The sequence below is a fragment of the Anopheles stephensi genome, chromosome 3 (assembly GCF_013141755.1).
Source record: "Anopheles stephensi strain Indian chromosome 3, UCI_ANSTEP_V1.0, whole genome shotgun sequence".
NCBI lineage: Eukaryota > Metazoa > Arthropoda > Insecta > Diptera > Culicidae > Anopheles > Anopheles stephensi.
Window position 1 is genome coordinate 77064199 of NC_050203.1, and position 10614 is coordinate 77074812.

General features: G+C 48.1%; 2 protein-coding genes across 2 annotated transcripts; one reads left to right on the plus strand and one right to left on the minus strand.

Annotated features, from left to right (window-relative positions):
* Nucleotides 1-1988: 1988 nt before the first annotated feature.
* Nucleotides 1989-4742, plus strand: LOC118510879. Its single transcript, XM_036053246.1, has one exon. It carries the CDS (start codon nucleotides 3317-3319, stop codon nucleotides 4457-4459), a length of 1143 nt encoding a protein of 380 aa, XP_035909139.1. The 5' UTR covers nucleotides 1989-3316; the 3' UTR covers nucleotides 4460-4742.
* Nucleotides 4743-6154: 1412 nt separating this feature from the next.
* On the minus strand, nucleotides 6155-10243 carry LOC118510878 (coatomer subunit gamma). The gene is made up of 8 exons (XM_036053245.1): nucleotides 10004-10243; nucleotides 9711-9838; nucleotides 7995-9630; nucleotides 7737-7921; nucleotides 7492-7666; nucleotides 7245-7430; nucleotides 7020-7172; nucleotides 6155-6959 (listed from the first exon to the last, which is right to left on the minus strand). The coding sequence occupies exons 1-8, from the start codon at nucleotides 10041-10043 to the stop codon at nucleotides 6829-6831; spliced, it is 2634 nt and encodes an 877-aa protein (XP_035909138.1). The 5' UTR covers nucleotides 10044-10243; the 3' UTR covers nucleotides 6155-6828.
* Between the last annotated feature and the right edge of the window lie 371 nt (nucleotides 10244-10614).

The window sequence follows — 10614 nt, forward strand, 5'->3', positions numbered from 1 at the left end:
GTATTTTATTGTTCAGTTCTATTTCATCAATTATTTTATTTAGTTTTATGTGTCTGTAATTCAATTCGCTCTTACTATTTACAGAATAGTTTTATTTGTATTTGTTTTTAATTAAAAGTTTACAGTTAAATGTTTTTTTTATACTACATCAATTTTGTTTATTTGGCTTAAATTATTTTGTCACGTTCGACGTTATACTTAAATATTAATTTGACTGCTTAATTTAATTAAATAAAATTAGAATTATTTAGCATTAAGTAAGACGGCTCATACCAGTATCTCTTATGCTGATTTCGTAGAATAAGCACAGGGCATTTCCTTCCAAAGTTATAAATCTCAATTTTATTTAATAAAGTTAAGTTGACAGTTTTTGTATAAAGTTAAGATTTTAAATATAAAAATAAAATAAATCCTAATTTCACTATTTAAAAATTTTATTTTTATTTCTTTTATTTCTTTTGTATGCATAAAGGATGGCCTGGCCGTATTGCTAGGACTTTTGTTTCTAAATCCACGGGATTGTTTTATATTATATTGAACAACCCTATCTTATCCTATTTAATCTGATAACTGTTTTAGCGATTTTTCAGATATTTTTAATTTCTTCTCACAATTTCTTAATTAATTTTGAAATTAAAAGGTTTTTCTTATCATCATTCTTTTAAGAAAAAACACGAGAATATTTTTAATGCCGAACATAACTCTAATTCCTGCTAAATATTTGTTTAATTTTGTGCTGTTTAATAAAAAATATTTATATTATTTAAAAGAGTTTAAACATAATTAACAAATATGCTATTCTATCCGTGTAAAATTATTGTAACATGATTTCTATTCATTTTCTCAAATATTATTGCAAGAGGGAATTAGAGAGATTTTAGATTAATTTAGTCTTGACTTATTGGCAATGTTTGTGTTTTATTTTTATTTATTTTTTTGTTATTTTATGCTTTTGATCAAGTAAAAACACTTTCTTTATATTTTTAAACGCTTTACACTATTTTCAAGCACACTTTTTTATTCACATTTTATTTGGTTCGTATTAAATGTGTTTTGCTTATCAATAAACTCACACAAAAATAACTTAAGAATTCTTATGTTTAAGTTAAAATATTATCGCACTGTTCTTAATACTGCACCAACTTTATTGCTTCACAATCTCATTTAATCTCGGCGTATAATCGTCCTTTCGCAGCTATAATCATCACTTCAACACACCCGGCGACTTCAGAACCGTTCAGCCAGAACGTACCACATGCCCGCCGATTCCTTCTACAGGCCGAACCAGTGTGCAACAAAAAAGTAATAAACAACAATTACACTCACACAAGCACACCCAAACCGCAGCCAAATCGTTTAATGTAGCGAAATAAATTCATTCACTACAAAACATCCACCGCAAAACGGTTTCGCACACGAGCCGCTTCCCCAAACTCCACAAACTAAAGTTCGCGACATTGCGGTGCCACAATTTGCATACACGGCCAAGGATTAAAATGTATCGAGACAATTATCATAAATTAAGGAAAGCACGATGCCGGGAACCGGGTACCGTAGAGTATAGCCGGTGTCGTAGGGCGCTCATAGTCACACAGCAGCAGGACGGACTTCAGGATCTGGGGAGTGGATGCTTGCTAGTTTCACTGTGCTCTTGCTGCAATCGTGTGCACTGGTCGCGACTTTTCGGTTCAACCGGGCACATTAATGTGCACATTGCACGCTCGAAGTGATGATGATGATTATGGCCATTCGCGATAGAGCATCACCTCAATCCGGTTGGCCCGCGGGACTTATTGGAAGGAATAATTTTAGATTTTCGAAAGCCCTTTTTGGAGTAGTCACAGGGTGCTTATTAAATTATGCCCTGTGATGCACTTTTGATTAGACGTCCGGCATTAAATCGGCTGTTTAACTTGCAGGACACTTGTTCGACGGGAGGCGATTGAATTAACGCTTCGGAACGTGGTCCAAAAAGGCGTCATTTGAATGATGTTTTCTTTGGAGTTAAATTATTCAGTCAGCGCAGGTTAGTTGATGAAGTGCATAAGAACACTATTTAAAAAATAATAAATGCATACATGAACTTCAACATATATTCACGAGAGATTCTCTCACCATACTTAATTGTTTATCTTCAAAACACTTTATGAAGACTTCCTGTTAGACTCCAGAACCCAAGGTCTTTGGCTAATCAGAGATCCTTGTCGTTCAAGGGATTTTGTCTACCAAAAGGTCGCTTCTTTCGTAGGCTGGAGTGTAGATAACGTTAAACAAGAGACCTTACCTTCAGAGCTAAGTAACTGCGCCGTCCAAGAGGCCGTCCAAGGGAGACTTCATTCTATCGCAGGCCGGAGCGTAGATAGCCTCCAACAGCCTGCCGTCCAAGAGCCTCGCCATCCGACTTCACCTACCAAGAGGGATTATTTGCCAAAAGTTTGCTTGTTTCCCAAAGGTACCATTCCTTGTAGGAGCTGCGCCAATCAAAGAACCTCGCCGTCGTAGAAATTTCGCCCACCCAAAGAGCTTTTCTACTGTAAACCGGTACTTCAGATATTATAAACTAGGATATCTTATTGACTAAGCGACCTCGACGTCCGTCGGCTATCTCAGGGCCTTTACCATGGCGTCTAACGGCTCGTCTATCTCGAGCTTCTCGAACTATTGAAAGGCTGTGTTGTCTAAAGAGCCTTAGCTTCTAATGATACTTGGCGGTCCAAGTAGCCTTAACCTCCATTCTGATTCGCCATGGACCATGAATATTCCACTGGATCTAAAAGCAGAATTCAGAGCTTCATGTAACTGTTAAAATAACCTGTTGGAAAGGCCGGAACATCACCATCTAAGAGGCTACCAAGACATCTCGTCTATAGTAAAACTTATGTCCAAGATACCACGTCCATCAAAGGGTCAAGTTTGCCAAGAGTCTTTGTCTTAAGGCCTAACGAATATAGGCTTCGTCTATTATGAAACATTGTTATCCAAAAAACTTTAAACCTTCATTCTCCCTCGCGACGGGCATTAAGAATTCCACAGGATCTAGGAGGAGAATCAGGAGGTTCTTGTAACTACCACGCGGGTGTTCAACGAACCAACATTTTATCCTGAGCAGCTCACTGACAGCTTGCTTGCATTGAAAAAGAATCAGAAAAGGTTGCTAAACACAGCAGGCCGTGTAAACAATCTCCCAGAGCCTGTCACGATCAAAGTAAGCGACGTAACACCGAGTAACGCCGTATCGTCTCCGTCCTGTCGCACCAACCGTAGTCATTCGCTTGTTTTCAACCCCACAACCGTTCGGCCATTAAGAAACCCCACCATGGAAGAAACTTCCGAAGAAAGCCTGCAGCAACACTCCATATCGAGTGACTTCTTCCTGCAGCACATCGATTGCTCCAAGCTGCAGGCAGCATTTACACCGCCTCGCAAAAGCACCCGCTCTCCGCTCTGGCCACTGATGGAGCGTAAAATACGGGACCGCGAAAACACCGACCTGCAGGTGCACATCGACGACACGCTTATCCACTGTCACCTGCTACCCCTGCAATGCTTCAGCGAGTACTTCGAGCAGGAAGTTCAACCAGGCCAGGCGGTAGTGAAGCTGCCCGCCCACCAGGTACCGTCCGCCGCCTTCCAAATCGTGTACGACTGGATCCTCGATCCGAACCGCCAGCTCGAGTGGGAACATTTCGTGAGCGTACTGTCGGCGGCCGAGTTTCTCCGCATGCCGGCCCTGATCGAACGATGCTGGCAGCATCTGGACAGTCCGAAGGTGGTTGAAAATGTGGCGTTCTTTGTGTTTCTGCAGGCGCGCAAGTTTCGCACCGTCCAGCTGCAGCCGATGATGCTGCGGCGGATCTGTCGCTTCTTCCTGAGCCTCGTCAGCACGCCTGAGTATTGTGAACTTTCGCTGGACGAGCTGTCCGTGCTGCTGGGGTCCAACATTATCGGGGTGTTTGACGAGACGGACGTGCTGTACGCTGCGTGCCAGTGGCTGCTGTACGATTGGAGCGCCCGGAAGGATAAGGTCGAGTGTGTGATGCAGCTGGTACGGTTCGAGCGTATGCGGGCTGGCGATCTGGCACGGTTCTGCGTGTTTCAGGAGTGTGCCGAACTGCAGCCCATTCTGCGCCATCCGGCCACGAAGGAGCTGGTTGATAGGGCGCTTGCATCGATCTGCTCACAGCGGCAGGATGCGGCCGGTGCTACGAACTCGGGCCCGGATGGAAGCGGCAGCGGTTGGAACATTGCGCCACGCTTGCCCACGGAACGCGTCCGGCTGATTCCGGACACGGCGGAAACGCTTGCGTTTGTCGCCGGAGACACGAGCTACGATGGGTTCAATGAGTTCCTGTACGTGCTGTGCTCTAAACCTGGCATCTGGCAAACGTTCCGACTGTCGGAGGATAACGTGGGCCTGCTGCAGGACATGTTTGGCGATTGCTCGTTGGCGACGAATTAAGCGAAGCTTCAGGATTGACTAGTGAGGGCCTTGGAGCTGAGGAACGTGAAGAAATTCTGAGCTGGTGTCTAAATTTAGCTGGTGAAGCTGGTTCTGTTTTGTCGATTGAGGTTTAATTTTTGAACATTTTACTATCCCTTCTAATAAACGAAGGAGTTAATAAGGCGTTAACCTATTCACAAATTAGTTAGAAAAAGCTTACTTACTTACTTATCAGGCGCTACAACCGCTTTGGCCTGCTGCAACAATCCTCGATACCGCTCGCACGGTTTAGCGCCGTCGTCTGCCAATCCGTTATCCCGGCCGTTCTGGCGGACGCATCAACGCCATCACTCCATCTCTATTTGGGCCTACCACGCCTCCTCTGTCCGTGTGGACGGCCTAGAAGGACTTTACGGGCTGGGTCGTCCGGTGTCATTCTCATGACGTGACCAGCCCACCGGAGCCTGGCGAGTCTAGTTCGCTGCACGATGGAGAGATCATCGTACAGCTCGTAGAGCTCGTCGTTGTAGCGGCTCCTCCATTGTCCTTCCACACATACGGGGCCAAAAATCCTTCTGAGCATCTTCCTCTCAAACGCGGCTAAGAGGGCTTCGTGAGTTTTGGACAGAGTCCATGTCTCAGAGGCGTATGTGAGTACTGGGACTATAAATGTTCTATACAGTCCCAGCTTCGTCCGCCGCGACAGGTATTTAGAGTGGAGAAGTGTCCTCAGGCTGTAGGTACGACCGGTTGGCAGCCAGCACCCGTGCGCGTAACTCAACATCAATATTGTTGTCGGTTGGCTGACTTTTGACCCCAGACAGGTGAAGTTTTGGACGACTTCGAAAGTGCGGTCACCTATCTGTACATCATCCCTGCGTAAATCAGTGTTTGTTAGCAGGGCCGCTGATGGTGCCACCATCATATTTTGGTTTTCGCCTCGTTAATCTCCAACCCGAGGTTCTGTGCCGCACGCTCGATCCTTTGATAAGCTTCTGGCTGCATAGGAGAGCCTCAAACCAATGATGTCTATGTCATCAGCGTATGCCAGGATCTGGATTGACTTGTAGAAGATGGTCCCCGAAGTTTCCACCTCCGAGTCGCGGATGGCTGGCTCTCTAGTGCCAGATTGAAGAGGAGACAGACGAGCCCATCTCCCTGGCGCTTGGGCCCTTGGTGGTAGCAAAGGGCCCTGAGAGTTTTCCATTCACCTTCACCTGGCATGTGATGTTGGCCATTGTCATTCGTACAAGCCTGGTAAGCATGGCCGGGGGATTCCAAAAGAGATCATTGCGTCGTACAGTTTTACCCTGGCTATGCTGTCATAGGCGGCTTTAAAATCAATGAAGAGATGGGTAGGAGTGGAGCTGCTGCTTCGCCATCTTCAGCCAAGATTTGCCGCATCGTGAAGATCTGGTCAGTGGTTGATTTTCCGTTTCGGAATCCTCTCTGATTCGACGAATGGGATAAGTCGGTCTTGTAAGATTAGGGAGAAAATCTTGTAGGCGGTATTCAACACCGTAATACCCCTGTAGTTGCTGCACTCTAGCCTATCTCCCTTCTTGTATATGGGGTGGATGATACCAAGATTCCAATCGCAAGGCATCGAGATTCGCTATCCCATACCTCAGTAATAATTTGATGAATTTCCTGTTTTCGAGTGCTGCACCACCGTTTTCGATCAGTTCGGCTACTTAGTTACAAAAGCAGCGCTTGGTAAAGAAAACAAAAGTAACCGTGTTTCTTTTTATTGTTTCCGTGGTACTCATATTATTACTAGTTAATACATATTCACATACACGTGTCGATTGGGAAGAGGGAAAGTACATATCGAGGCTTCTAGCAGATGACGGATGAGATAGTGAAGACAAAAAGCACAATTTGCTCTCAATAATGTTTTCCTTCGTGTGTTCTCAAGTTTGGTGTTTGAACGGTGTTTGTGGAAAGCGAAGCAAAGAAAAAAACCAACTTTTGTAAAAATATATGTTAAACACTTTTGATGAAACTAAAAGTGTACTGCGGGTAGTGACCACCGAACTCGCCCGTTAACAACTCCCCCTTTCATCGTCCCTTTTTCACTAATAGTAACGTAACGTTAAAACATATATATTCCACTTTTTTGCGTCTTCTCACACGCAGCAGCAGTAGCACCGGAAAGGAAACATCTGCCGGAGGCTGCACGAACGAACACACACACGCGGTGGAGAGGCTCATGCTTGTATATAGTGCACGGAATGAAACAAAAATAGCATACAACGAACCAGCCCAGCCAGTCGGCACACGGCAGGGGTGTGCGAACACAAAACCCGAAGACCAACCAACCTGAAGGGGAGGCGGATCGCTATTCGTCCGGCCTGCTGTTCGGTTCCGGTGTTGCAGCCGTGTGCTTAGCCTACCGCAGACGTAATCAATTCCGCCACATCCATGTCCGTCGATCGTACTGTCAGCTGCATTGTGACGCCGTCGGCCACGGCCAGCTTTGAACGGACAAACACCTCCACGCCACCGCGGAACGTTCCTGTGAAAAGCGAAGCGAGCGTCAAGGCGATTTCGGTTCGATCTGGCAGGCGATACTCACCGGAACACAGTAACGTGTGCGTGTGGGCTCCGTCCGGCACGTTCTCGGACAGATTGGCGGGTGCTAGGCCAAGGAATTTAAGGATCGTGTTGACGGCATCCTGCAAACTGTTCACCGACGACAGCTCGAACGTGTCCTCCGCTTCAACCCATTCTGTGGAACGGACAGAGAGAATTAGGATCAGACGCTCGAGCACTGCAGCGCATACCGGAATCCGGAACAAACCTTCCGTGTCGGCACTTTCCCACGCGGCGAGGAAGTTTTGTTTCTTTGACTTTTGCATCTGATCCGCGACGGTGATTTCGATATCCTCCAGGATGTACTCGTCGTTGTAGCCCTCGTCCGAGTCGGGCTGGCCGGTGGATGGATCGCAGTCCTTTACCAGGAAGCGTAACGTAGCACCCAGGGTGGCTGAAATTGTAGGGATTCGTTGCACACAAGCGCTGTCCACCTTCATTTTTAAACAACTCACCAATCGAGCTGGGGACATCCTCCGGGAATTGCACGATAACGTAGGTAGATTCCTTATCGCCGTACGGTAGCTTCGCACAGGGAATGACGGCACGCGACACGAACCCTTCCGGAAGCTCCAGATCGACGCGCACATTCTCCAGCAGCTGATCCGATAGCGTGTTAACACAGTCGAACTGAAAGGAAGCAAGGCATGAAGCTAGAGCTACAAAAAACAGGGGAAAAAGTTGCTTAAAGCGCCCATACCTGGAACACAATGTGATGCGCGAAGCAGTGCTTGATGCAAGAAACCGTGTACTCGGTTTCGCTCTCGGTCAGCTGCACCGGGGCGCAGGATTTGTGCAGTGCGCCCACATGATGGATGCCCGGTATGGCAAGCAGCTTCTCCGTGTTAACCTCCTCGCGATTGACGCGCGCAATTTTTGGTGCCGCTGTGGAAAGGTGGAAAGCCAATTAATTTTTTTTTTAAACTCTTCCTATGCACTTAGAAGCCCTCATTCCTACCTTTGTTCATGATCATCACCTCCTCGTTCACTTCCGGCTGGACGACCTGCGATTTCGGCACGATCGTCAGATCGAACCGCTCCGTCAGCGGACCCTTCAGATGGTCGTTTAGCGATTTTTCCAACAGCGGCAGCGACACGATCTCGTGGTCCGCAATGAATCGCTTGTTCAGGTCCGGGTTCGATTGGTTCAGGATGGTGTAGTAGTAGGTGGCCCGATCCCGCACCTCATCGTCACAGTCCATCTGGCAGCGGTTCAGCAGCACCAGCACGTTCGGCAACAGATCCGGACAGCAGGCACCGAACTGGGCGATCGCTGCTACGGCCGCCGCCCGTACGGTCGCATTCTCCAGTATGACGCGGTTGTAGATGAAGCGAATGTAGCGCGATGGGCACTTTGAGTATGGGCCTTCCTTGCCGAGCAGATGCAGAATCCGTACCGCCAGCGAGGTGTGTTCGCAATCCTCAATAAACTCGCACAGATGCCCGAGACCGGCCTCCTTCGCGTCCGGATTCTCCTCGATGATCAGGATGATTGTGTCGACGATGGACGTTTTGTACTCCAACCCACCTTCCTCCCGCAGCATCCCGCTCAGAAAGTTCATCGTGACCGCGTGCTTGCGCGGGAACTTGGTGCACAGCGAGCGAATCGCCTGCACAACCACCAGCTTGAATTCGTCCGATATTTCCGCCACAAACGTTGCGATCTGCTTCATCAACCGTTCCACCGAACTTTCGGCGCCCGTCTTGAGCAGCGTCGTAATGGCCAACGTAGCCACCGAACGGTTCGAATCCGCAATCAGCCCTTCCAGATCGAGATTGCACACATTGACCGCCGGGGGATGCAACATCGCCACCTTGTTCATCGTACGCACGGCCGCAAAGCGTAACGTCGCCTTCGATGAGCCACAGAACAGCTGCAGAATGCTAACCGCCGTCGACAGTTCGCGTGGATTCGTGCGCTTCAGATTGACGACGGCGTGGGCCGCCTCGTACACCACCATTTCCGACTTGTTGCGCAAACAGCACTCGACGAAGTTAAACAACGGCGAATCCTCCGTCGCCGTGCCGCTCGCATCTTCCTCCTCCATGATTTTGCACGCGATACGAATTAGGAAGCAGGTCGCGTACGGGCTTCTCATGTGCTGGCGGGTCAGCTTGTTCACGAGCTTTGTCACCGCCAGCCGATCGGCCTTCCGGATGTGGTACAGCAATCCGAGCCCGTGGTACTGCACCATTATGTTGTCACTGTTCAGTGCTTCCTGTGCCTCGTTCGCCCAGCGCTTTACCACCTCACCGGCTGTGCTGGCCAGATGCAGCGAGCTCACGAGCGCACCACTCGACACCGGTGCGTTCCGATCGACGATGCACTGCTTCATGTAGCGTTCCACCGCCTGCAGCATCGTGCTGTCCGTGATGCTGCACAGTGCCCGGATGGCTGGGGCCCGATACAAATCCTCCTTGCCGGTCATGTCCTTCGTCAGCGAGCTCGTCACAATGATAACATCGTCCGCAATCGGGCTGAGCTCCTTGATGCCGAGATAAACCATGCGCCGCATCACCACATCCTTCGACTGGAACAGTTTCGTCATCGCGAAGAAACACTCCGTCGCTTCCCGGGTGCCCAGAACCTCGCCCTACCGGGGTACAAACACAGCGAATTAGGAAAACGAGCTTTGTTGGTACCAAATGCTTTAGGGGCGCCGTAAACACTTGCCTGATTGAGCAGGTACAGGATCTTGGTGAGAATGTGTGTACATTTCCGTGCGTTCACCGGTGTCTCGTTGAACATTCGCGTCTCCTGCAGCACCGACGTTTTCTCGAGGTTTTGCCATGGATTACCACCTGCCGGCCGACGGCGTACCCGTTTCCCGATGCGCCACATGAAACAAAGCGAAAGAAGCAGCGCAGCCAAAACCGGGCCAACACAAATTATAATCCGAACTCGGTGCAGCACAAGCGTTGCTGGGATGGAAAAAACAACTGGGTTCGGCCCCGACTACTACATACCGTCATCTTCCTCCTTGTTATCTCGCTTAAACGAGCTCATCCTGCTGGCCGGGGACCGGGTTCCGCTGTGCGTCAGTGTTTGCGCCCTCACAATACCACAGTTTTGCACCGTGCCGTGTTGGATTTCGGTACGAATTTAGCACAATTTTAAGATACGGGACGCAAAACTAATGCAACGCTCACTGTACACCGACGAAATTTTCAACCACGTCACAATAATTGATGTAGTTTTCTGTCTTCTTCTTCTTCGTGTTTGGTCATCCTGCTGTCAGCTCGGGGTTGTTTGACAGTTCGGATGACGTTTCTCGTGGTACAGAACTGTCAATCGTATCGCGGGGTGAGCATTATACCAGTTCAAAACGCAGGAAGACCGTTACGATCTTCTTTGGTATAGATAAATAAATGTTTGTGTAATGTTGTGAAGAACATGCAATATTTACTTCCGAAAAAGTAATTCTTCGCATTTTCCTTAGTTCACTTAAGGTTAAATAGGTCGTACTGCTAGGAGTTCTGGCCTCTGGTTGGATACTCTGCGCTTTAATAGAACTCTCTCACAGCTGGAGCTTACGGAAAATAGCAATATCAGCGTACTGTTTCATATAAAATGGATC

What these genes read in the sequence shown, in the direction of transcription:
- LOC118510879 (XM_036053246.1), top strand. Translation starts at nt 3,317, where the DNA reads ATGGAAGAAACTTCCGAAGAAAGCCTGCAGCAACACTCCATATCGAGT.
- LOC118510878 (XM_036053245.1), bottom strand. Translation starts at nt 10,043, where the DNA reads ATGAGCTCGTTTAAGCGAGATAACAAGGAGGAAGATGACG. An exon ending in TCCTGTACCTGCTCAATCAG is followed by an intron (nt 9,631 to 9,710) that starts GCAAGTGTTTAC and finishes GTACCCCGGTAG; the next exon opens with GGCGAGGTTCTGGGCACCCG. An exon ending in GGAAAGTGCCGACACGGAAG is followed by an intron (nt 7,173 to 7,244) that starts GTTTGTTCCGGA and finishes TCCGTTCCACAG; the next exon opens with AATGGGTTGAAGCGGAGGAC.